At 40.8% G+C, this 27,483-nt stretch overlaps 1 protein-coding gene across 2 annotated transcripts in view; it reads left to right on the forward strand.

The window, feature by feature from the left end:
• Window positions 1–27,483, forward strand: part of ATP6AP2 (ATPase, H+ transporting, lysosomal accessory protein 2) — a 39,289-nt gene that overhangs the window by 5,999 nt on the left and 5,807 nt on the right. Inside the window, exons 3-9 of one of the 2 annotated variants that reach the window (XM_011942256.1) lie at window positions 7,843–7,973; window positions 10,097–10,228; window positions 23,140–23,235; window positions 23,417–23,554; window positions 24,571–24,624; window positions 25,478–25,627; window positions 26,650–26,769. In XM_011942256.1, coding sequence (XP_011797646.1) covers window positions 7,953–7,973; window positions 10,097–10,228; window positions 23,140–23,235; window positions 23,417–23,554; window positions 24,571–24,624; window positions 25,478–25,627; window positions 26,650–26,769 — 711 coding nt within the window. In that variant the 5' untranslated portion in view covers window positions 7,843–7,952. Of the gene's footprint in view, window positions 1–7,839; window positions 7,974–10,096; window positions 10,229–23,139; window positions 23,236–23,416; window positions 23,555–24,570; window positions 24,625–25,477; window positions 25,628–26,649; window positions 26,770–27,483 lie in introns of those variants that run through there. The other variant, XM_011942249.1, reaches the window with a different exon arrangement.

Genomic DNA, 27,483 nt, shown 5'->3' on the forward strand with positions numbered 1-27,483 from the left:
CGGGGCCGGGGCTGGGCTGCGTAGGGGGCCCTTGAGCCGGCCTCCACCCTCCACTTTGAGGAAGGCGCGTCCGGCAGGCCTCTTCCGCTTGGAGAGGCCCTTCAGAGTACGGAGATACATTTCTCAATGAAGTGGGATTCATTGAGTCGCAGCCCGCTGCCGAAGAAGGGAAGGCAGACTTTTTAGCTGCCACGATGTTTTTGCGTTTGTACGGTGTCTTCATTTCTAGTGGTTGTCATCAGTAATTGCTGAAATCTCTTCCCCTCCCCTCCCTTATGTATATTTCAGGATACAAAAAGTTGAGATGGAGTCATTATTTTTATATGATTATTTCTTAAGGCGAATACAAAGCACCTCTCAATGGTTTGTCACAGTTCCAAATTTTAAGGATTTGGAAACTAGGATGTGAGTCACATTTTTAGGGTCACATGTCAATACATGGTAGCTTTCTGAGTAGAACCTAGGTTCCTAAGCATTCAGCAAGAGAAGAAATCAGCTAATACGTGGCCTCTTATTGCATATCATGTGGTAATGTATTTCATTTGACAGCAGTCCTTAGAAGTGGGTATCTTCTTCGTTTTGCAGGGTGGTCAACCTAAATAAATTACCCAACGCTAAACAGGTAGTAGCAAAGCTGAATTTGATTTCAGATGAGGTGGTACCAGCGCATGGGCCTTTTTTTTTTTTTTTTTTTTTTTAGTAGAGACGGAGTTTCACCGTGTTAGCCAGGATGGTCTCGATCTCCTGACCTCGTGATCCGCCCATCTCGGCCTCCCAAAGTGCTGGGATTACAGGCTTGAGCCACCGTGCCTGGCGGGCCTTTTCCATTATGTATGTTGTGTTGCACAGGTAACGCTATTACTGTATGAGAATGTGGGAGTAATGGGGGCTGAGACTGGAGGCACACACAGTAGTGAACAAGAGGCCAAGTTGAGAACAGTTTGGAGGAATGGGTGCTCTGATCCTCAGTGTGTCAGTTTAAAACCTATGGGAGGCCGGGCGCGGTGGCTCACACCTGTAATCCCAGCACTTAGGGAGACTGAGGCAGGCGGATCACCTGAGGTCAGAAGTTTGAGACCAGCCTGGCCAACATGGCAAAACGCCATCTCTACTGCAAATACAAAAATTAACCGGGCGTGATGGGGCACGCCTGTAAATCCCAGCTACTCAGGAGGCTGAGGTACAGGAATTGCTTGAACCAGGGAGGCGGAGGTTGCAGTGAGCCGAGATCGTGCCACTGCACTCTAGCCTGAGCAACAGAGCCAGACCTTGTCTCAAAAGCAAAAACAAACAGACAAACAAACCAAAAACCTATGTGAGGTGTTGGGAGGTCCTGCTTTTGGAATGGCGATTTAATTCTGCACCAGTATGCTCTTGAAATGTGCAGATCTCCTCTGTCCCTAGAGGTGCAGGGGTTTTCTGTGTTAATGATAGTTACGTTGTATCCATGCCCCAAACATTTTCAAGTTTTTTGTTTCTTCTGTTTCTGGCTCTGGATAGGTCATTCTGATCTACTGAGATACTTTGAGGGAATTAATTTTAATTCAGTTTTTGAAATTTTAAAAATATTCCCTTTGATCCTGTGGTTTAACTGAACATCTATTGAGATTCCGTGTTTTAATGTTTTGACTGATATTATTTTGATTCAGTGAGGTGTAGGCTTTTTTGTTTTGGGTCTGAGATAAAATAATTGCTTCTGCACACGGTTTGAACATGCTTTCCTTACTAGCATAGCCGAGTTCATACAGAACAAGAACCTGATCCTGTCAGCTTCTGAATTGCTCAGTCTTGTCAGATGAGGTTCAATTATTATTTTCCACAATGACTAAATGTGATGTAATGGAAAACATCTTTAAGATATCTGACTTCTGTATTCGAGGCAGAAACAAAAATAGAAATCCTTTAAAACAGTGTTGCCAAACTAGAGAGAGAACTAGGGACCTAGAGAGAGAGGAAGGGAACTAGGGTTTTGAATACCACATCATGAGGAGTATTTGAAAAAATTCAGATATTTAGCCTGGAGAAGAAAGGCCAAGGGTGAACACATGGAATTTGAAGTGATGTCATGTAGAAGAGGAGAGAGATAAGACCCATTTAATATTAACTGATTCCATCCACCATTCATAGATGATCATAGCACAGTATAGTGGAGTTCCTAGAGGGAAGGACACTTATCCCAGACGGGGGAGGGTGAGAAAAATTTCCCATGGGAGGTGCCTCCCAGGGCTAATATGTTGAAAAGTTGGGGTGGGAAGAAAAGGTATTTGAAACAGAACAGCATGTGTAAAAGCAGAGTGATGTGAGAGCAGAGGGGCAATTAGTTTGGTGGGGCTAAAATGAACAGGGATTAAGTTGGGGAGATCCCAGAAATAATGTTGATGAGGTTACTTGGGTGTTAATGCTTTGGGTTTTGCCTCAGAGTCTCTGGGCAGTGAGAGGAGGCATTTAAGCAGAAGGGTGAATGGTCAGATCTGTATTTTGAAGCAGTTATGGGAAAGTCTGGATTGGAGACAGGCATGACAAGGGTCTTAAGGCAACCAATTCTAGCATACCTGGTGAGGGCCTGAAGAGTGTGCCCTGGACATAGAGGGAAAGGATTTGTGAGATAAGAAAGAAAGATGAAATTCAGTGGCTAATTAGCTGTGTTGCTGAGGAAGGATTTAAAGACAACTGATTCCAGCCACTGGTTGGAAAGTGGTATCATCCATCAAGATAGAGAATACAGGAGAAGCGTGTGGAAAGATGGTGAATTGGGTGTGCTTTTGGTGTTTGCAGCCTTAGGAGTAGTTGGGCTCAGCCTCGGAGAGATATAGAATAGGAAAGTAATAAAAGTCAAGAATGGAGCCCTCAGCTCTCCAAAGTGGAATATGCTAGGTGATCCATTTGGATGCCAGAAGAATGTACTAGAACTTCCATTTGTATCTTTTTTGTTTTTGTTTTTGAGACAGGGTCTCACTCTGTCACCCAGGCTGGAGTGCACTGGTGTGATCACAGCTCACTGCAGCCAGCCTCGACCACCCAGGCTCAAGCGATTCTCCCACCTCAGCCTCCCTAGTAGCTGGGACTGCAGGTGCATGCCACCATACCCAGCTAATTTTTTGTTTGTTTTTGTAGCGATGAGGTCTCGAACTCCTGGGCCCAAGTGATCCTCCTCCTCAGCCTCCCAAAGTGCTGGAATTACATGCAGGTGTGAGCCATCGCACCTGGCCTCTATCTATCTATCTGTCTATCTAGCGATCTTTTTTTTTTTCTTTTTTGAGACAGAGTCTTGCTCTGTCACCCAGACTGAAGTGCAGTGGCACAATCTCAGCTCACGACAACCTCCGCCTCCTGGGTTCAAGCGATTCTTGTCCCTCAGCCTCCCAAGTAGCTGGGACTACTCTTGTTGCCCAGGCTGGAGTGCAATGGCACGATCTTGGCTCACCTCAAGCTCCACCTCCTGGGTTCAAGTGATTCTCCTGCCTCAGTCTCCCAAGTAGCTGGGATTACAAGCATGCGCCACCACGCCTGGCTAATTTTGTATTTTTTTAGTAGAGATGGGGTTTCTCCATGTTGGTCAGGCTGGTCTTGAACTCTCAACCTCAGGTGATCTGCCTCCTGAGTAGCTGGGACTACAAGCATGCACCACCACATCCGGCTAACTTGTGTATTTTTTTGGTAGAGACGAGTTTCACTATGTTCGCCAGACTGGTCTCGAAGTCCTGACCTCAAATGATCCGCCCACCTCAGCCTCCAAAAGTGCTGGGATTACAGGCATGAGCCACCACATCTGGCCTAATTTTTGTATTTTCAGTAGAGATGGGGTTTCGCCATGATGGCCAGGCTGGTCTTGAACTCTTGACCTCAAGTGATCTGCCTGTCTCAGCCTCCCAAAGTGCTGGAATTACAGCTGTGAGCCATCATGCCTGGCCTATCTATTTTTATCTTATCTCTTTTTGAGTAATAATGGTCAGGTATTTTGTAGACTGTCCCTCAATTTGGGTTTATCTGATGTTTTCTCATTATTAGATTGGGAAAAATATACACAGGTATCTCATCCTTTTTAAAATTTTTGTTTGTTTGTGCTTTGTAATATAGCACAAATCAAATACATAATCTATTACTATAGTAGAAGTGTATACTTTACATGGAGAGGATGAGAGGGACAGAGAGAAGAGAGAAAGGCTACTTTCCAATTTTGTGCTGATAGGGTTGAAATCTAAAAAGTTTGGCCACCACTGCTTTAAAGGACAGGAAGGGAAAGAAACAGAGGAGAAGCAGTCAAAGGGATTGCAAGGAAAACCAGGGGCTGTGGCTGCATGAAGACCAAAGCAGGGGCTTTTAAGGGACGGAGTTGCCAGTATCAAATGCTTTGGTAAGTTAGATAAAATTAAGGGATGGAAATTGCCTTTTGAGTTTGGGGAGTTGTTTCAGTGGCATGGTGGGCTTGGAAGGTGTGGGCGGCCAGGTGCGGTGGTTCACATCTGTAATCCCAGCACTTTGGGAGGCCAAGGCAGGCGGATTGTTTGAGGTCAGGAGTTCGAGACTAGTCTGGCCAACATAGTGAAACCCTGTCTCTACCAAAAAAATACACAAGTTAGCCAGATGGGGTGGCACGTGCCTGTAGTCCCAGCCACTCAGGACTCTGAGGCAGTAGAATCTCTTGAACCTGGGAGGTGGAGGTTGCGGTGAGCTGAGATCCTTACCACTGCACTCCAACCTGGGTGACAGAGCAAGACCCTGTCTCAAAAAAAAAAGAAAAAAAAAATTAAAAAAAGTTTTAAAAAAATTGTGTGGGTTAAGTAGTAAATGTGAAATGAAGTATAGAAGCAAACAGTGGTTGACTGCTCTTCCTGGATTCTTCCTCTGAAGGGGAGCAAGGCTGGTAGCTGGTGGAGACTGGTAGGACCAAAGGAGGTTTTTTTATGGTTTTAGTTATAGAATGGGAGTGCCCTGAGTTTATTTTTATGCTGAAGTGAAAGGGCCAGTGGAGAGGGAGAAAATTGGTGGTTTGAGGTGTGACTTCATTCATTCATTAACTCAACAAGTACTTATTGAGCACCAATGTGTCGGGCTCTCTTCTCAGCCCTGGGGATAGTGTATGAACAAGACTGCACTGAAATCCCCGCCTTCATGGAGCTTGTATTCTATAGGGCCATCTTTTGATGGCTGTTACATATAGCCACCTAGCTCCTGATAGAAGAGTGGCTTACTTAATAAACAGTGAAGGAGCGAAGGTCCCTAAGAAGGCTGAACACAGGATTGTCTTAGACTGGAGGAGGGACATCCCTGCCCTCATGTCTGGAGGGAGAGGAGATATAGATAGGGGCTTGTGCAGATAAATATGTGGTAGGGAGAGGAAGCAGGTAGCTCAAGAAATTCCTGTTTTCTCTGAAGCTGGAGATGAGGTTATCTGGTGAGACTGAGTCAGGGAGTGATAGCATAGGAAGTTGAAAGTTAGGAAGCCCATTTCAGTTCAGTACAAGGAAAAACTTTTCAAAGGATTAGAATGTTGGGAAAATGAAGCCAGTTGCTGGCAAATGTAGTTCATATATTGAGGTGGTGTCCCCATCACTGGCAGTATTGAAATAGAGGAGGGGTGACTTTCTGCCAGGTATCCCTGAGACATGCTTATACTTACAATAAGCAGAAGTTTGGACAAATGACCTTTCTCTTTATAGGAGTCCCTGACTCTAAGGTTTTCTAAAGCTCTGGGCTTCTGAAGGACTGTTGTACAAGCATGGAAGTTGAAACTATGAAGTCGGGGCAAAGTTATTTGGTATAGGTTTGCTGGAATTGAATGAGTAGGGCCATGTCTCAAAACAAGGGTATCTCCAAATCAAAATATGGTTTTTTAAATGTGTATGGTACCTGGGGCTGGGTGCCGTGACTCACGCCTGTAATCCCAACACATAGGGAGGCCGAGGCGGGCTGATCACTTGAGGTCAGGAGTTTGAGACCAGCCTGGCTGATATGGTGAAACCCCGTCTCTACTAAAATACAAAATTTAGCCAGGCATGGTGGCACACACCTGTAATTCCAGCTACTCGGGAGGCTGAGGCAGGAGAATTGCTTGAACCTGGGAGGCGGAGGTTGCAGTGAGCCAATATTGTGCCACTGCACTCCAGCCTTGGCAACACTGCAAGACTCTGTCTCAAAACAAACAAACAAACAAACAAAATATGTGTATGGTTCTTGGGAAGCATAGGTCTCTTGGTTACTCATTTTTCTTAGTGTTTGCAGTACTACTACTTTAGTGAACCAAGATATCTATCAGTTACAAAAGACCATTCCATTCTGCTAAATTTTTTTGGTCTGTCTTCAGCTGGAGCAGTTTGGAAGTTCCTGTTCTGACGGCTATGCTGAATTGAAATTTGTAACAGTATGTATCGGCACCATCCTGAAGCCTTTTATTTACTGTCGATACTGCAACACCAAAACACTTACTGTTGCTTCCAACTTTATTACCATACCCTGTTAGTGGTATTTTCCTTAGGTCAAGAGAATAACACTGATGCTTTACTAAAGTCTAATTTTCCCATACTAGGTGTGGCTAACATTTGTTCTAGACTTGGAGCTAATTTTTTTCATAGGAATGCAAAATTTAAAAATCAGCCAGGCATGATGGCATGCACCTGTAGTCCTAGCTACTCAGAAGGCTGAAGCAGGAAGCTGAGGCAGGAAGATCCCTTGGGCCCTGGAGTTTGAGGCTTCAGTGAGTCATGCAGACTCAAACTCAGCTTGGGCGACACAGTCAGACCCTGTCTAAAAAAAGAACTAGGTACAAATTTCATCCTTAAATGTAAACAACCAATCGTATTCACTTTGGTTGCCCAAAGACTACAAAAAGCTCAGGGGCTCTGCCCTTAGGCCTGGCAGTGAAGCAGTTCCCAGGCAGAATTTCTGTTTTCGGGGTGCTCAGGATTTGGAGAAAAGTTCCTTTCAGTGACTGAAATTAGCTACTTGTCCCTGTGTAAGCTAGACATCACTAGGTTAATAGATAATGGATGAAGAGGCCAAATATGTCATCCTTAGCTGTCGAGGGCTTATAAAATAGCCCCTTTCTCATCTTTATCTTTTAATCCCAAAACCTTAGACTAGTTGACTTTATCATTACAGAAACCTTTTCTTACCCTCTTGACATGTCAACTACAATTTCCTGGACTTTGTTTCCAAAGTCTGAAGTGTTTTTGTGTTTCTCCTTGTGACATGTATGCCCCATCCCACCAACATTTGAGAGTCCTTATTTCACTAGGGTTGCCTGTGGGACATAAGGAAAGATGTTACCTATCCTAAGACATACTAACCTGCTAAAATCTTATAGTGAAATACTAGGAACTTTATGAATTTGCATTGTGTAGAGAGGATTGATGGTAGAAATAATTTAGAGATTTCAAGCTTCTTTTCTTCCTTTTTAGTCTGGGCCTGGGCTTTGTTTTTTAAATTTTGGAGATATGCCACTGATTTCTAATTCCTGCCAAATTGCTACATGCCTCTATTAAGAGCCATCAGTAGGAAGGTGTCTATATCATTAGGAAACCCTGTTTTATAGTCGTACCTTTGTTGATCTCTTTTTGAGATTTTGTTTGTTTCTTGTTTTTATCAGGCAGTCCCTGAACCAGAATAGGTTCAGAGAGGCTCTGATAGTTGTACTTTTGTTCCAGCAGAATGTGTGGACTTAAATCCTTAGAGTGATACTTTGAAAAAGAATTTGTTATTGTTTAGGACTCAGCATTTTGACCAGTCATAATTTAATATGCTAAGTCAGTGGTGAATGGGGAAACATGTATTATATTTAATAATTGTCAAGGTAAATGATTTATGGTGTTAATAATTCATTTTGCTAATCTGTTTTCTTTTCAGGTGTTTTGGGGAACGAGTTTAGTATATTAAGATCACCGGGGTCTGTTGTTTTCCGAAATGGAAATTGGCCTATACCAGGAGAGCGGATCCCAGACGTGGCTGCATTGTCCATGGGCTTCTCTGTGAAAGAAGTATGTATATATTCTTTTAAATGTTTGGAGCTGCTTCTAAGAACATTTTTACTGATTTCTGCTAATAGCCCAAGAAAGCATCAAACAAACGTAGGTACATTTGGTACAGATTACAAAAGTTAAAAAGCTCATCTGGACCAGGCGCAGTGGCTCACGCCTGTAATCCCAGCATTCTAGTAGGCCGAGGTGGGAGGATCAGTTGAACCCAGGAATTTGAGACCAGCCTGGGCAACATAGTGAGACTCCCATCTCAATTAAAAATAAATGAATTAATTTTTAAAAAGCCCATTTGTAGTTGGGAAGATTTTGGATAAGTGCTTCAAGCTTGGCTTCTGAAACAAATCATTAGAAATCATTAACTATATAATTGTTTATTCATTGTAGTGAAATTCTTTATATATTAGAGAATGCATCTGTCCTACTGCTAATAGGATATCTACTTTGTTTTTGTTTTTTTTTTTGGAATGGGTGATAGATTCACTATGAATGATAAAATATATATGCATTATGCCTGAGGTTAGGAAAATAGTATAGTCAGTAGCCATGGGGCAGCCAAGGACCTCGGTTTCCTAGAATGAAGCTGTGACCTGTTGTTGTAATTGGTTGCTTATGTGATTGTAGGGGGTGGGAGGGTCTAGATCCAGTCAGTATGAGAGATCAGAAGCTAAGGGCTCAGAAGAAAGGAAATGCAGCTTGCTCTGTGCTATCATCTCCTTCTCTTTGTAAGTCTGGTGCTTTTGATGTGGTCTCTAGATATATATCATCAGTCACTGAAAGGAACTTTTCTCCAAATCCTGAGCACCTCTGAAAACAGAAACTCTGCCTGGGAACTGCTTCACTGCCAGGCCTAAGGGCAGAGCCTCTGAGCTTTTTGTAGTCTTTGGGCAACCAAAGTGAATACGATTGGTTGTTTACATTTAAGGATGAAATTTGTACCTAGTTCTTTTTTTAGAGACAGGGTCTGGCTGTGTTGCCCAAGCTGAGTTTGAGTCTGCATGACTCACTGCAACCTCAAACTCCAGGGCCCATGGGATCTTCCTGACTCAGCCTTCTGCCTCAGCCTTCTGAGTAGGTAGGACTACAGGTGCGTGTCATCATGCCTGGCTGATTTTTAAATTTTTTGTAGAGACAGGGTCTCACTATGTTTTCCAGGCTGGTAGGTCTTTAACTCCTGGCCTCAAGCAATCCTTTCTGCCTCAGCCTCCTAAAGTGCTGGGATTACAGGCACGAGCCACCACACCCAGCCTGTACCTAATTCTTTTTTTTGTTTTGTTTTGTTTGCAACAGGGTTCCGCTCTGTCACCCAAGCTAGAGTGTAGTGGCCTGATCTCGGCTCACTGCAACCTCCACCTCCCAGGTTCAAGAGATTCTCCCACCTCAGCCTCCCCAGTAGCTGGGACCACAGGTGCACAACACCATGCCCAGATCATTTTTATATTTTTTGTAGAGACAGGATTTTGCCATGTTGCCCAGGCTGGTCTTGAACTCCTGGGCACAAGGAATCTACCTGCTTCAGCTTCCCAAAGTGCTGAGATTACAGGCATGAACACCACACCCGACCATCTAGTTCTTTACAACCTTAAACTTGACTACAGATGGCTGTTAAAATAACTTTGAGAAATAATTATTAGTAAACTAATAATAGTTACTTTTAGTAGGAATTGTTTTATTTATAAAGAGCTTAGTCTAAAGAGGATGTTTTAATGACCATCTTGCTATGTTGCTGTGAAAGATAAAAGTGATACTGTATATAAGGGCAAAAAATGATGTGGGGGAAGAAAATTTCCGTGGCTACATGAAGAAAAGAATTATTTTGTGATCTGTTATTTGAAAGGTACCTATGTTTTGTTTACTTGCTTGCTTTTTTCCACAAAAGGTGTGAGATAACTTACTATTAGACTTTGTTTCAAATCTGTAGAATTTTAAGAAAATGAAAAGGGTAGAAATCAGCATTCTTAATTAGGAGATTGCAGCGACTGCCACAAATAAAATGTTTACTTTCCCTGTGAATTTTCCTTGTCAGTGTCATCCCAGAACCCCTTAACTCTGCTTATTAGATGTTATTGGGGAGGTGGGTTCCTGAGTTGATAATTAAGCACCGTTTTGTGCTTTTCAATGTTTAGGACCTTTCTTGGCCAGGACTCGCAGTGGGTAACCTGTTTCATCGTCCTCGGGCTACTGTCATGGTGATGGTGAAGGGAGTGGACAAACTGGCTCTACCCCCAGGCAGTGTCATTTCGTACCCTTTGGAGAATGTGAGTATTTATTATAAAAAATTAAAGGGATGTGTTTTACATTTTCCCTTGTCAGCTGTCATTATGAATTGCATTCTAAATATACTTCTCTTATCTGTTTCTGATGCACGGTTTCTTTTGAAATTCTTTTACAAACACAATTTCTTTTTAAGAAAATTACATGATGATTGTAATTGATTGAGGCTTGGCTGTTCTCTGTGGATGAGAGTACTGTTTAAGATAAGAGATAGAGAAATTGCCCCACTCAGAATAGCCAGAGGCTCGAAAAAGAGAGCCACCAAAGGAGAAACCAGTTGGGGGTGTATCCTGCTGCCATTTTCTTGGCCATTGTCTTGTCACCTTCCCTGCAGGATTTTACCTCTTTTTGTGTGTAAGGACACTGGAGGCTGCTTGCTGGCTCACTTACTCCTTCACTGGCCATTCAGGCAATGTGGGTGACTGTGCTGATCTATATGCTTCCATTATAAGCATACAGAAGTGCTTGAAAGAATGTCACAGAAACATTTTTACTAGCATAAGTAAATTTGAATGCAAGAGGGGGCAGTATACACAGGTGTTACGTATGGATGGAAAACTCAGAAGCCATAGTGGTGAGCAAGAGCTGACGCTGAAACTGTGTTTCCTGCAGAAATTCAGGGACTAGAAAATGCTGTCAACTTGTACTTCAAAAGAGGACTGGTAAAACTAGTAAAGCTGGCTTGCTGCCCTTGGCTGTTGGACCCAAAGAGTCCCCTGAGAGAAATTAGAATTAGAATTATAGGCTTATGCTGTGCAGAGTGGTTCTTTCCAAATTCACATGACCTGCCCCATAGGGACACCTCCACAGCCAAGGGCTCCTTTGGTCAAATATGGAAGATGAGTGGAATTTACAAAGCACCTCAAGGAACAAAAATGCCATGAGAAACTAGGTGCAACAAACAGAATTCATCTCCTTAGGACTACAGAGAATAGGCCAATTTCCAAGAGACCTAAAAATACATACATTAAAATTGTGAAAAAAAAAAAAGGGCCAGACATGGTGGCTCACACCTGTAATCCCAGCACTTTGGGAGACCAAGATGGGAGGATTGCTTGAGGCCAGGAGTTCGAGACCAGCTTGGTCAACATAGCAAGACCCTATCTCTGTGGGGGCGGGGGGGTAAGAAGAAGAAAGAAAGAGAAAAAATTTGTGAAAAAAAGGAAGGAACAGAAACTATGAGGGAGTTACAAGACATTTTTGATATATGGTGCTTTAGTTGATACTTCAAAATATTTCATAATTTGTATTGTGATTCTTTAACCCATGAGTTATGTAGAAGTATTTTTTCCAAATGCATGAGTTTTAAAAACATAATTTCTAATTTTTAAATTTCTAAGTTCACTGCATTGTAATACTGTGGTCTATGTGATGCTGAAGTTTTGGGAATTTTTTTTTTTTCAGACTTTCCTGTGGTCTAGTATAGATTATTTCCAAGCACACATGGCATACTTAGAAAAAATTACTATGCACTAGTCCACAAGGCAAATCTCAACAAACAATAAAGAATCAGTATCATATAAACTACCGTCTCTGACCACAATGCAATTAAATCTGAACATAATAATAAAACGATATCTCAAAAGGGTATTTGGAGCCCGACACCATGCCTCATGCCTGTAATCCCAACACTTTGAGAGGCCAAGGCGGGTGAATCACTTGAGGCCAGTAATCCGAGACCAACCTGGCCAACATGGCTAAACCCTGTCTCTATGGAAAATACAAAAATTAGCCAGGTGTGGTGGCACACGTCTGTAGTCCCAGCTACTTGGTGGCTGAGGCACGAGAATTACTTGAACCCGGGAGGTGGAGGTTGCAGTGAGCTGGGATTGCGCCACTGCACTCCAGCCTGGGTGACAGAGCGAGACTCTATCTGAAAAAAAAAGAAAAAGCTATTTGGATCAACATTTCTCCTTTCCCCATCCACCTGTCTTCCCCAGCCTCTTCTAACCATCATTCTGCTCTCTACTTCTATGAGTTCAACTTACAAGTGAGGTCATGTAGTATTTGTCCTTCTATGCCTGGCTTATTTCACTTAACATAATGTCCTCCAGGTTTATCCATGTTGCAAATGACAGTTTCCCCCGCTTTAAAGGCTGTATAGTATTCCGTTATGTTTATATACCACATTTTCTTCTGCCGAGACTAGCTGGGTCGGGGAGACCAGCGGTGCTAGAGGAATTAAAGATACATACACAGAAATATAGAGGTGTGGAGTGTCTCACAGCCTTCAGAGCTGAGAGCCCCGAACAGAGATTTACCCACATATTTATTAACAGCAAACCAGTCATTAGCATTGTTTCTATAGATATTAAATTAACTAAAAGTATCTCTTATGGGAAACGAAGGGATGGGCCAAATTAAAGGACTAGGTTGGGCCAGTTAACTGCAGTAGGAACACGCCCTTAAGACACAGATCGCTCATGCTATTGTTTGTGGCTTAAGAATGCCTTTAAGCGGTTTTCCCACTCTGGGCGGGCCAAGTGTTCCTTGCCCTCATTCCTGTAAACCCACAACCTTCCAGCTTGGGCGTTAGGGCCATTGTGAACATGTCACAGTGCTGCAGAGATTTTGTTTATAGCCAGTTTTGGGGCCAGTTTATGGCCAGATTTTAGGGGGATTGCTCCCAACATGTCTCCCTTCTTTGATTTGCAAAGAGATAAAAGCAAGGGCAGCTTTGTCACTGTGAGCTACTTCTCGCAGGAGTCGGGATCCACGTCTGCAGACTATACAAAGACAACATAGATTAAAAGCACAGTCAGCATTGAAATCACAGAGCTTCCAAATGTTTTTATCCATTTAAATGGGTTACTAGCTGCTATTTGTCTGCAGCTCCTTTAAGCACTCCAGTTCCTGGCATTAAGGTCAGGTGTGCCTGGGATGCTTTAAATATTTGCTCTTTTAATTTCGCTATATCCAAAAACAAGTTTGTAGAGTGTCCTTCTAGATGCTTTTTTATTCTTTTCCAAATTTTGATCTTATTAAGAGCATTTAATAGTTTCCACAAATCCTTATGTTTAGCTCCTAGAGCAGGCCGTATCATTTGAGGTTGAGGTGCCACTATACCTCCATGGTTCCAGATAATAGGAACTTTTGCTGTACTTCTTATCATTTCTACCATCTGACCATTTTGTTCAGATCATCTGAACATAGTGTGGCCGTGGCAGGCCGACTGAGAGGTGCAATTCAAGCTAAACATCCCCTTAGGGGACCAATTAATAGTGATTCCATAGGAATCATTGTGCAGCACCTCTGCCTGTTCTGCAATGCAATCTTCCTAAACAAGTATGTTCAGTTTTTCTAACTGGGTCCAATCCTGTTTACAAATAGGTTTTTGAGAGCGGTATGCCTCAATTATAAGAGCAGATTTATTATGGTAAATACTGAAATCAGAAAACATGTGTAACTGTGTCAGAGTGATTGCATCCAGGCATTATTACCAGCCAAGATTGAGAAATATACCCAATAAGTATCATTGTTCTCTGTGTCAGCCCTTATTGAAGGAATACTCATGGTGGTGGTGATAACTGCTATCATAGCTACCATTAAATTACTCGTTGTGGCTAGTTGTCCTGCTTTTCTCAGGTTTTCTTCTGCCATCTGTGACAGCTTCTTGATCTGTCCCCAGGTGGGTGGCTGTGTTCGATGGGTTGCTCATGACAGTTGGGGCCCTTCTCAGCATCAGTCTCAACATGGCTGCAACCGGGGGGTCCTCGGGATCCTCCCAGAGTCTCTTTCTCGGCATCTGGCTCATGATAAGGTTTCAGGGGTCTTGATGGTATCCAAATCGGCTGTTGAGTTTGGCCTGGAGAAATACAAGCATAACCTCTACCCCAAGTTATTATTTTACCTATTTCCCAACTTTTTGTTATCGGATCTCTCCACCAAATCAGTTGTTCTGTTTCTGTCTTTGCAGCTGATTTCTGTAGATGCTGTTCAGCTGCTGATAACATCTGGCCTTTGGGCAGGCTCAAAAAATTTAAAGTTAATAATGCTAGGTTCAGTTGCATTTGTGGTGTTCCATATACTCTGTCTCCCCCTTTCTGCTTTTGCAACTGCTGTTTTAGGGAGAGATTCATTCTTTCCACTATGGCTTGTCCTTGAGAATTGTATGGGATACTGGTAATGTGTTTAATATTCCACATAGAGGAAAATGTAGCTAGAGTTTGGCTAGTATAGCCTGGGACATTATCTGTTTTAGTAGAAGCTGGAATGCCCATCACCACAAAACACTCAAAAGATGACGTTTAACACAGGCAGAAGACTCTCCTGTTTGGCATGTAGCCCAGACAAAGTGAGAAAAGGTGTCCACGCATACATGTACATAAGCTAGTCTCCCAAACGAGGGAACATGTGTGACATCCATTTGCCAAACAGAGCTGGTTCCAGTCCTCGAGGATTAACTCCTCCTGTAAAAGATGAGGAATGTACCATTTGGCAAGTTGGGCATCGCTGGATAGTAGTTTTAGCTTCTTTCAGGTAATGCTGTATCTGCGTTTGAGACCAGAGGCATTAACATGGATCAAATTGTGAAAGTGTCTAACATTAGATATTGCAATAGCAACTAGGTGATCAGCCATTTGATTCCCTTCAGTCAAAGGTCCTGGAAGAGGTGTATGAGCTCCAATATGAGTGATGTAAAAAGGGTGCATTCTACTCCTAACTGCTGTTTGCGATTGGGTAAATAAAGTCATCAGTTATTCATCTGTATGAAATCGTAACTGAGCATTTTCAATTAACTGTATGGAATGAACCACATATGAAGAATCAAATCACATTAATAGGCATATCAAAAGCAGTCAAAACCTCAGTTACAGCTACAAGCTCCACTTTTTGAGCTGAAGTATAGGACGTCTGGAAAACTTTACTTTTTGAGCCAAAATAAGAAGCTTTACCATTGCTAGACCCATCTGTAAAAACATTCTCAGCACCTTCAATTGGTTTAAATTTAGTTATTTTAGGGAGAATCCAATTAATTAATTTCAAAAACTGAAACAGCTTCGTTTTAGGAAAATGATTATCGAGAATACCCACAAAGTCAGCTAAATGGGTTTGCCAAGTAAGACTATTTATAAAAGCTTGCTGTATTTGTGCCTTTGTGAGAGGGATAATAAGTTTTCCAGGATCATATCCATGTAATTTAACAATCCGAATTCTCCTAATCCTTATCATAGTAGCAATTTGATCTAAATAAGGAGTTAGAGTCTGTGAATTAGTATGTGGAAGAAAAAGCCACTCTGCTAAGTTTTGTTCTTGGATAATAACACCAGTAGGTGAATGCTGAGTTGAAAAAATTAGCAAATCTAGAGTCTTCTCTGGATCTATTCTATTTGAGCTTTATGGACTTGCTTCTCAATCAGTTGTAACTCTGCCTCTACCTCCTTTGTTAATTGCCGAGGGCTAGTGAGACTAGGATTTCCTCTAAGAATAGAAAACAGATTACTCATGGCATAGGTAGGAATGCCTAGAGCAGGTCATATCCCCTAGTAATTAATTAATATCCCCTAGTAATTTTTGAAAGTCATTTAATGTTTTTATTTGATCCCTACATATATTTACTTTCTGTGGCACAATGGTAGTGTCATTTACTAAGGTCCCCAAGTGGGAGTAAGGAGGAGTAGTCTGAATTTTGTCAGGAGCTATAATTAAACCAGCATGAGAAATTGAATTTTGCAACTGATCATAACATTGGAGTAATATTTCTCGAGTGGGGGCAGCACAAAGTATATCATCCATATAGTGAATAATGTAACACTGAAAATTTTTTATGAGTAGGTTCAATTGCTTGCCCCACATACATCTGGCAAATAGTCGGACTGTTTAACATGCCCTTTGGCAACATTTTCCAATGATAGCCCTTAGCAGGCTGCAGGTTGTTTACTGCAGGAATTGTAAATGCAAACCATTCACAGTCTTGCTCAGCTAAAGGGATAGTAAAGAAACAGTCTTTTAAATCTATGACTATTAAAGGCCAATTTTTTGGAACTGTAGCAGGAGAAGGCAATCCTGGCTGTAATGCTCCCATTAGTTGTATAACTGAATTGATGACTCTTAAGTCAGTTAATATTCTCCATTTTCCTGATTTTTTTCTTAATTGCGAAAACTGGAGAATTCCAAGGAGAAAATGTTGGAGCATGTGCCCATTTTCTAATTGTTCAGCAACTAATTTCTCTAAAGCCTCCAGTTTTTCTTTACTTAGCGGCCATTGTTCTATCCAAATTGGCTAATCTGTTAACCATTTTAAAGGTATAGGTTCTGGAGGCTTAACAGTGGCCGCCATCAAAAATTACTTCCTAATCTTTGGCAAGAACTTTGTTTTTCCGCTTAAAGCGGTTCTTTCAAACCTTGCAATTTGTTTTTTAGTCCCATACCAGGGACATACCCCATTTCATGCATTGTGTGTTGATTTTGAGGGCTATATAATTGTTCTGGAATTAGAACTTGTACTCCCCGTTGTTGTAATAAATCTCTTCCCCATAAATTTATAGGTACAGAAGTTATAATTGCTTGAATAGTCCCAGGTTGTTCATCGGGCCCCTCAGAATGCAAAATATAACTACTTTGATATACTTCAGTGGCTTTACCAACTCCAACTATGTTAAATTGAGCGGGTTGAATTGGCCACGTGGATGGCCAGTGGTGTAGAGAAATGATTGAAATGTCCACTCCTGTATCTACCAAACCTTCAAATTTCTTTCCTTGAATAGTTATTTCAAAGGTAGGACGTTTATCAGTAATTTGATTTACCCAGTAAGCTGCTTTGCCTTGTTTATTTGTGCTTCCAAATCCTCCTGTTAGTTTAATTTCACTTTTTCCCATCCCCACATATGGCACAATCAGGAGCTGTGCTATGCGCTCTCCTGGCTCTGCTTTCCAGGGAATAGAAGTAGATACAACAATTTGAATTTCCCCATTGTAATCTGAATCAATGACTCCTGTATGTATTTGTACTCCTTTTAAACTCAAACTAGACCTTCCTAAAAGTAATCCTATTGTCCCTGCCGGCAAGGGTCCACAGACTCTCCTGTTGGGACCTTTTGCAGGGGTTCCCCAGGCAGAAGGCTCACAGGTTTTGTGCAGCATAAATCTACTGCAGCATTATCAGCTGTGGCAAGGGACAGACATTGTATAGGGGTGAGGGAATGTCCTGAGCTGGAAATGCCCTGGTTTAGAACGGGGCCTGGGACGGGCCCCTCATGGTGTTTCCCGAAATCGGGTTCCCTTCTTTATCAAACTTAGAGTGACACTGACTAGCCCAGTGTTTTCCTTTTTTACATTTTGGACATATTTTAGGATCAGCAGTTTTTTTTCCCCCCTATCTGGCGGCCTGACTTGCTGATTTTTTCTACATTCTTTTTTAGTATGACCATGCTTCCCACAGTTAAAACAAACTCCAGTTAAAACAAACTCTCAGTCCTGCCATGGCCTGTGCCAACAAGGTAGCTTTAAGCAGATTACCTCCGATAACATCACAGGCCTTGATATAATCAACTAAATGTGCTTTCCCTCTGATAGGTCACAGAGCATCCTGGCAATTGGGATTAGCATTGTCAAAAGCTAATAACTGCAACACTATATCCTGAGCAGCCGAATCTGCAATCATCTTTTTAAGAGACTCCTGTAACCGAGCTATAAAATCAACATATGGTTCTCTGGGTCCCTGTTTTATAGCACTAAAGGAAGGGTATTGTTCTCCACCTGAAGTGATTTTTTTTCCCAAGCTCTAATGCACACTCCTCTAAGCTGTTCTATGGCATCATCCTGCATGACCAGTTGTGCATCTAAACCAGCCCAGCCGCCAACACCCAAAAGTTGGTCTGCAGTTACATTAATTTGAGGTTGCGCCTGGGCATTGCGAGCAGCCTGAATGGAAGCTTCATCTGCCCACCAAGTTTTAAATTGTAAGAACTGAGCAGGAGTTAGACAAGCTCGAGTAAGAGCATCCCAGTCAGTAGGAATCATCCGACTGGAAATAGTAACATTCTTTAACAGTCCCATTACAAATGGAGAACCTGGTCCATAGTGACTAATTGCTTGTTTTAATTCTTTGAGTGATTTAAAAAGAAAAGGCTCAAATGTAGCTGTAGTATTTCCCTCTTGATCTGGGGGGTGTATTCTAACAGGGAACTGCCAAGCCTCTAAATCACCCTCTTGTCTAGCTTGCTGAATCCCTGCCTGAATAGAACTAAGAGTGGTCGCTCGAGGCGCTGCTCGAACAGTCACTGGGGCAACTACTTTTCGCCCAGTGTCCTCCGGAAAAGAAAGATCTGGGGGGTCATTTTCTTCAAAATAATAAGGAGAGGGTGCAAAAGGGTAGGGATGAACCTCTCCTTCCTTTGCCGCTTTAGCTTTAGCTGGTGAATAAACATGCTCTGTAACCTCTTCTGTTACTTCGCTATACTCTTATTCTTCCTCATCAGTGTGAAAAAGTTCCAAGGTGAAATGAACCAGACCGCACACCTGTCCCATTGTTACCCTGACGCTTCTGAGCTCCCCTTCTTACTCACCACAGAGATTGCTTTAAGAGTATTCGGGTGTCCTCCAGCTCGTTTTCCATTCCAGCCATCGCTCCGGCGACCCTTCGACCTGGATTCGAGCCCCCAAGATGGACGCCACTTGCCCAGACCAGCTCAGTCGGGAGACCCTAAGCCAGTGGCACTAGAGGAATTAAAGACACACACACAGAAATACACAGGTGTGAAGTGGGAAATCAGGGATCTCACAGCCTTCAGAGCTGACAGCCCCAAACAGAGATTTACCCACATATTTATTAACAGCAAACCAGTCATTAGCGTTGTTTCTATAGATATTAAATTAACTAAAAGTGTCCCTTATGGAAAATGAAGGATGGGCCGAATTAAAGGAATAGGTTGGGCTAGTTAACTGCAGCAGGATCATGCTGTTAAGACACAGATCGCTCATGCTATTGTTTGTGGCTTAAGAATGCCTTTAAGCGGTTTTCCGCCCTGGGTGGGCCAGGTGTTCCTTGCCCTCATTCCTGTAAACCGACAACCTTCCAGCTTGGGCGTTAGGGCCATTATGAACATGTCACAGTGCTGCAGAGATTTTGTTTATGGCCAGTTTTGGGGCCAGTTTATGGCTAGATTTTGGGGGACTTGTTCCCAACACACATTTTCTTCTTTCTGCTTTTTTCTTTTTTTTGAGACAGAATCTTGCTCTCGCCCAGGCTGGAGTGCAGTGGTGCGATATCATCTCACTGCAACTTCTGCCTCCTGGATTCGAGGGATTCTGGTGCCTCAGCCTCCTGAGTAGCTGGAATTACAGGTGCACGCCACCACGTCCAGCTAATTTTTTGTATTTTTAGTAGAGATGAAGTTTCATCATGTTGGCCAGGCTGGTCTCAAACTCCTGAGTTCAGGTGATCCACCCATCTCAGCCTCCCAAAGTGCTGAAATTACAGGTGTGAGCCACTGCATCCAGTTGCACATTTTCTTTTATCCATTTGTTTGATTATGGACACCAACGTTGCTTTCATCCATATCTTAGAAATTGTAAATAGTGCTGCAGTTAACATGGGAGTGCAGTTATCTCTTCAACATCCTGACTTCAATTGCTTTGGATGTATATACCCAGAAGTGGGCTTGCTGGATCATGCTTTAGTGATCTGTTGCACAGAATGGTGACTGTATTAAATAATAATGCAGTGTATATTTCAAAACTGCTAAAGGAGTAGATTTTAGATACTTTTACCACAAGAAAAGATAAGTATGTGAGGTGATGGATTTGTTTATTAGCCTGATTTAATCAGTCCACTTTGTAAACTTATGACAAAACATGACGTTGTACCCCATAAATATATACAGTTACTGTTTGTCAGTTAAAAATAAAATGAAAAGTATTTGGAAATAGTAACAAACAAAAGATACGACTCCTCAGATTTAAAGCATATGGAACATCCAGTAGGCAAAAGCCAGATCCACACCTGGATACAGTGAAATTGAAGAGTCATCAAGGAAATGGAAAATCTTAAAAGCTATCAGGGAGAAAAAAGACACTGTCATTACAAAGGAATGAAAGTAGAAGGAAAGCAAGGAAAATGCAGTGATTGTGTAGTATGAGCTAAGTTGAGTATTATTTACATTGTCATAATAATGAAATGATACTGATCCAGTGAAAATTTTGATGTAACTATTGGGAGAGTGGGGAGATAGAAACAGAAGTGGAGAGCATGGATGGTTCAGGGGGTGGGGCAGTGTGGTTGGTGATGTGAGAGAGCTAAAGCCTCATTTTCTATAATGGATAGTAAATAGATAAGGCCTAAAATTGAAAAATCAGGAGATTTAATTTAAGTGTCTTATTTAGAGATGGTAAAAACAAAAAAAGTCAACAAGAAAAGATAGTTGGAATAGATGCACTCCTAAATAATTCATGGGTTGAGGAGGAGATCACTGGAACTTTCTAAATTATTTGGAACTGAGGAACAATGAATGTACCATTTATTTACAAAATTGGGAGGTGCAGCTAATGTAAGAAAAGGGAAGTTTATAGCTTAAATTCATGTTTTAGACAATTTAGCTTGTCTAAGAATGGAAATTAATGAGCTAAAGAAAGCAGAAGAACTTCAGAGTAAATACACATAAAGTAGAAGGAAGGGAACAATACAGATCAAAAGGCAGATTATTTCACAGGGAGCATTTAAGTCGTTTATTATGTGATTTCTGTGAAAATCATTGCAGAAGATTTTCTTCAAAATAAATATATAAAAATCCAAAATGCCATTTTGAGATTTTTATTAGCATGTAATCCAAAAATAAAGATTTAACAACAGACTAGCCTCATTTTACATGAGAAGAAGCTGTGCTGTGCGAGGAGCTCATTTTATTGTTTGGCCCTGGTTGGCTGCTCAATACTTTTCCTAGCAGAAGATGGTAAATGAGATAGAAGATTCAGGGGCAAACCCCAGAAAACATAAAAATCAGAGTATCTCAGAATTCCATTTAACGAAGCTTCCATTTGATTAGCTAGCTGTTTTAGTTAGAATTTCAAGTCATACAGGTACAGAAATATGAGAAGAGATATGCATCTCTTTATAATACAGTGAGAGAAAACCATTATTAGGTATTATAAGCAACGAAGCTTTTTACTTTTTGAGCTTAGCTGCCTATATAATTATTTATTTTCCTTCATTGGTGTTCATCTGGTTCATGAGCTGCTTCAATTTGATCTCTATGGACATGGTACGTAATCTTCAACTTTCCTGAACCAAGCGCCATTTCACTAAGTGAAGTGAGGCTGGAAAGTTTGCATCATTTACTCATGTATTCCCCTCACAGCCTGAGGAGATAAACTGTATGATCGCTAAAGGAAAGCACCTCTAGCTGATTCAGGACGGCTGCTAACAGTAGGCTTTTGCAACTTTGAACTCTTCCCCCTCTTCACTTACTCATTACCTCATTTTAAGAGAATTTGGGGAAGAGTTAATAAGCATCTTGAGTAAGAGAAAAAAATTATTTCATTTCACAGAATCATAAAATTGATCACTTAATATTGATGTTGGGGCCGGGCGTGGTAGCTCATGCCTGTAATCCTAGCACTTTGTGAGGTCAAGGCAGGCAGATCACATGAGGCCAGGAGTTTGAGACTAGCCTGGCCAACTTGGTGAAACCCCATCTCTACTAAAAATACAAAAATTAGCCAGATGTGGTGGTGCGTGCCTGTAATCGCAGCTACTCAGGAGGCTGAGGCAGGAGAATCACTTGTACCTGGGAGGCGGAGGCTGCAGTGAGCCAAGATCACGCCACTGTACTCCAGCCTGGGCAACAGAGCAACACTCTGTCTCAAAATAAATAAATAAATAAATAAATAAAAAATAAGTGATGCTGGGATTTTATCAGTAAGACATAATCACATTGATTTCTGCCTGTACCACATTAGCGTTACTTTGCTACTTGTAAACATGAATCTTTAAGTAGTAAGGGAACTACTGAACGAAAGATCAACGTAAGAAATCTCCATTAAAACAAAAACATGACTGTATTCCTTGTTTTAATACAGTAATACTGGGAATGAAATAATTTTTTGAGGGGAAAAATAACTAATTTATTTTTTAAAATCATGTAGTGCAAAACAAATCTAATGGAAATAGAAGTCAGAATTTTCATTACCCTTGAGGGTGGAGGTAGTACTTCGAGGGCACTGATAGTGTTCTGTGTCGGTCTGGCTGGGCTACCTGAGTGCATGCATTTGTAAACATTGGTTGAGCTGTTACCCCAAGATTTGTATACTATATTATATGTATTTTGCACTTTAATAAAAAAATTGAAGAAAAAAGTAGGTCTTATCACAGTTGGTTATTTCAATCTAATAATATCAACATGTCCTAAGATAAAGGCTTCAAAAACCTTGCGACATACTTAACACGTTAACCAAGAGTCTTTAGGCTATCTGAAGACAAATGTTAAATCTCATTAAACATTTTTAAAATTTTGAAATGAAAGATGAATTCCATTTTTATTTCAATTAAATTCAATACTCAGATTCCTCTAACCTTCTCTTAAATGCAAGTTAAATACTTTATTGTGGAATACGCATTAATCATGGCACATTTAGTCAATATTGAAACCAAATGTATCGCTATTTCAAATACATGAATGATCATCAGAAAATGGTTTGTGCTAGGTATAGTGTTGTGTCCATCAGGTTTAAGTTATTTTCCTCTGAGGCACATTGGGAGATACAGACTCGGCCTACCAGGGGGCTGTTTAGTCTTCTGTGCCCTCAAAAGAGCTTGCTTGGAAATGATTTTGGGTTTCTAAATTTCCATAGAAAGTGCTGGAAAAAAGTTTAAGCCTTCTTTTTAAATACCATTCAGATGAATGATTTTTCTTCCCACTTTGGTTCACATAATAATTGCATTCTTACTCTTAAATTTCAGGCAGTTCCTTTTAGTCTTGACAGTGTTGCAAATTCCATTCACTCCTTATTTTCTGAGGAAACTCCTGTTGTTTTGCAGTTGGCTCCCAGTGAGGAAGTAAGTGATAATGTTTTTATTTAAGACATTTTAAAAAATAAGCTTTTATTATTTGGAAATTATGAAATGTATTTTATTGTGAAAATTTAAAACTAATTTATGAACAATGTTGTCATACCTCTGTGTATTGGAACTAATCTGTAGAATGTGAACAACTTAAAATTTTCTATTCTTCTTACAGAGAGTGTATATGGTAGGGAAGGCAAACTCAGTGTTTGAAGACCTTTCAGTCACCTTACGCCAGCTCCGTAATCGCCTGTTTCAAGAAAACTCTGTTCTAAGTTCACTCCCCCTCAATTCTCTGAGTAGGAACAATGAAGTAAGTGCAGTTTTTCAATGAATATATGAATATCATTAATTTCCCTTTTTTAAAAAAATAGAGACAGGGTCTCACTCTGTTGTCCAGGCTGGTCTCGAACTCCTGGCTTCTAGCAATCCTGTCTCAGCCTCCCAAAGTGCTGGGATCACAGGCATGAGCCACTGCTTCTGGCCCTCCCATTCCTTATACTACTTGAAATTTTGGAAATTTTGATATTTTAGAAAATGAAAAATTGTACACATTTACTGCTGGGGTAGATTCTTCTTTAATGTAATTTTCTTATGACTCTCATGAATAAACTGATCCTTTTTGTGAGTTGAGCTGTGGTAAATAACATCACATTTTAGCACGAGGGTTGCCACCTATTAATTCAAACAAGCCAGAGGTCACAGATCTACTTGGTGACTGGTGGAGCTGTGTGGATCTGGTAACTTGGGAGCCATTGTTCACTGCTTCTGCTGATGTGTTGCCACATTTTTCTCATTCATTCTGGACATTGCAGTGGAGGGAGCCACCTCTACTTTTGCCTCCTGTCCTTCAGCTTCTCCATCTGCTCATGCGCCCTCTTAACCATGTGGCATGCCACTTTTGTGGTGGCTTCCCCTCTTTATTTGCTGTGGATGACCAGGGCCATCATCTTTTATTCTCTGATGTGGAAACTATTCAAGGGAAGTAAGCAAACTGGGCCAATGGTAGGATCTCATTGCAGAGTGCCAGGATATCCCGATGCTTTGAAGGAAAACCACTGGAGAACTTGAATGCTTTATCATGGTTTTGTCAAAAATATAGCTATTAAGTGGCAGTCACTGTGCTAGGGAATGGCCATCACCTTTTTGTTAGGAAATAATGTTTTATATGCATTTTCAATTGAAGCAAACATACCAAATGGAAGATAATTATATAAATTCACTTATATCATCAACATTTGTAATATCCTGTGCCTTACTTGATAAATGGCAAATAAAGATCTCTGGTGCACATTTAAAAGAATGCTCTTTTTTTTGGGCTCTCTGAAGGTTGACCTGCTCTTTCTTTCTGAACTGCAAGTGCTACATGATATTTCAAGCTTGGTAAGTAGGCTGCTCTAATTTTTCAGTTCCATTTATTTTGGTTTCTAGAGAATCCTTGAATGATAGTAAAGGCAGTTGAAAAGTTTGATTAAGTATGCCCTAGATTTATGATCCCATGAAAATTGAAAAATTAGTGGCAGTATTGGGAATTTTGAATACATCCATGTTATAGTCAAATTATTTTGCATTTCTGCTTTTTAGGGAGAGACAGCATATCTTCCAAGAACACAAGCCTGGGTGTAAGAACACCCTGGCCATAGTCCTAACTTGGCTGCTGATTTCTTGTCAGACTTAATTCCTATCTATATCTTTGGGCCTAAAATAGAAATAATAGTTTGGACTAATAATGCTGTCAGTCAAGTCAAGAAGGGACAAAATCCGTCTGAAGGGTATTTTTTTGGTGAATGATTTTTTAAAAATCATCCTTGTTACTGAAATAGAAATTCTTACCTGTTTGTTGTCTTCTGAAGTTGTTTTCCAAACTTTTTCAACAGGTGTTGGTTCGGGGAGTCTGGAAGTGTAGTGCATTCCTGGGATCAAACTGGTCCAGCCATCTGTTCTTTCATACCATGGCCCATACCTGAGTTTTTAAAACTGAGGAATTTTGTTGAAAGCTTTTATTAAATATCCAAGGAGTCTTATACTGCTCCTAAACATGAGATTCGTGTTGGCTTTATCAGAAATGCTTATTCAAACCAGTTTCTTTTGCCACCATTTTAGACTATTTGCATGTTGTAGTACACTGGTGTGGTTTAGTTTAGCCTAGTTTAGGCATAAAACTTTAACTGGCTGTGTTTGACATCTTTCATCTTACTTTATCCACTACCTTTTTTTGTTTGTTTGTTCTCCTAAGCTGTCTCGTCATAAGCATCTAGCCAAGGATCATTCTCCTGATTTATATTCACTGGAGCTGGCAGGTTTGGATGAAATTGGGAAGCGTTACGGGGAAGACTCTGAACAATTCAGAGATGCTTCTAAGATCCTTGTTGACGCTTTGCAAAAGGTAAATATCAATGAGACATGAGAGGCTGGAGTATGACCATTTCACTTTTAGCCTCTTAATAGAAAAATCTGCTGTTTCAAACACTGTTGATTGAGCTCTTACTTGCCTTTTTTGGGGTTCCTCTAATTATATTGGCCAAGGATGGAGTAGGGTCAAAAATGTATATTGATATATTTCTTCCTAATGCTAGAAAGAACAGCATTAGGAAACGTCATCTCACACAAAGCTTTACAAAATTTTTGTGGTAAAATATATATAACATAAAATTACCATTTTAACCATTTTTAATTGTACAGTTCAGTGTTATTAAGTACTAGTACATTCACATGTTGTACAACCATCATATCTTTTATTTCTAGAACTTTTTCATCTTCCCCAACTGAAACTCTGTACCCCTTAAACACTATGAGATAACTGAAGTAGAACACCCAGCACAGTACCAGACACTTAGTAGATGCATAATAAATGCTAGTTCCCCTCTGCCCTTGAAGTTCTTCACCTGCATCCTTTCAGTGAGGCTTCGTATTTTAATTTTTATAGATGTTTGTGATTAACCAGAGACCACTTAGGAAGATTTCTTCACTTCTCTTTCCAACTTTCCTTCCTCCAATTTATATGCTGACAAATTCAGTCTCTTCCTAAAGTAATTTTATTCTGAACATTTGCATATATGTTAAAGCTTAACACTTTATAGTTGAGCATAATCAAAACCTTTAATACTTGCTTATTTTAAGATGTAGTGTATTTCATGAGCCAGGAGGTAAGTGTACATTGTTCTTGTAGCTGCACAAAAGCTTTAAAAATCATTTTAATAAGTATGTTTTTGACTCATTGCATAAAATGATAAGTAGTGAGGTAATGCATATGTTAATTAGCCAATGTGTACTTAAGCCATTCCACAATGTGTACATATTTCAAAACAATATGTTGATGTGATAAATAGATATGATTTTAATTTGTTAATTAAAAATGAAAAAAGTACATATTTGAGATTCCCAATAATGTTAATAACTAACTTTCAGTTTGCAGATGACATGTACAATCTTTATGGTGGGAATGCAGTGGTAGAGTTAGTCACTGTCAAGTCATTTGACACCTCCCTTGTTAGGAAGACAAGGACTATCCTTGAGACAAAACAAGCGGTGAGTATATTTTGAGATCCTGCTTTAAAACTGTAAAATTAACTTTTTATAAAAACAAAAAAATACAAAGTCCTATATCACCTATGGGTGACATGAATGAGCAGTCAGTAAATCTGAAAAACAATTTCAGTTAAAACATAAGCTTCTTGTGCACATATGTATGTGTGTTTTGCCAGTGATAATCAATTCTTTGGGGTTATAATCAGATAATGCAAGAATTTTAGTTAGGGATCAAAGTAAATCTGTCCAAGATTATAATTCAAATATCAGTACACACAAGGAGACATCAGAAGTTAATGTGGCGCCAGGTGCAGTGGCGCACACCTGTAATTGCAGCTCCTCAGGAGGCCGAGGTAGGAGGATTGCTTTAGCTTGGGAGGAGTTTGAGGCCAGTCTGAGCAAACATAGCAAGACCCTGTTTTGAAAAAAAAAAAGAAGTGAATGTGTGCGGGAGTGGTGTGGTGCCCACATCCTGTGGGCTCTGCTTTTCTAGCAGGCACATTGTCTTTGTGGCATAGTCCCTTACTTGCTGAGATCCTCTGTGTATACCTCTTTATGATTTTGATTTACTTCAACAGTTTTTTGGGTATGGATCTTGCTTTGATTTTAAGCATTTAGAGGGTCAGGATTAAGCATTACCAGGCCGGGCGCGGTGGCTCAAGCCTGTAATCCCAGCACTTTGGGAGGCCGAGACGGGCGGATCACGAGGTCAGG

The sequence above is a fragment of the Colobus angolensis genome, unplaced genomic scaffold (assembly GCF_000951035.1).
Source record: "Colobus angolensis palliatus isolate OR3802 unplaced genomic scaffold, Cang.pa_1.0 Scaffold103, whole genome shotgun sequence".
Classification (NCBI taxonomy): Eukaryota; Metazoa; Chordata; class Mammalia; order Primates; family Cercopithecidae; genus Colobus; species Colobus angolensis.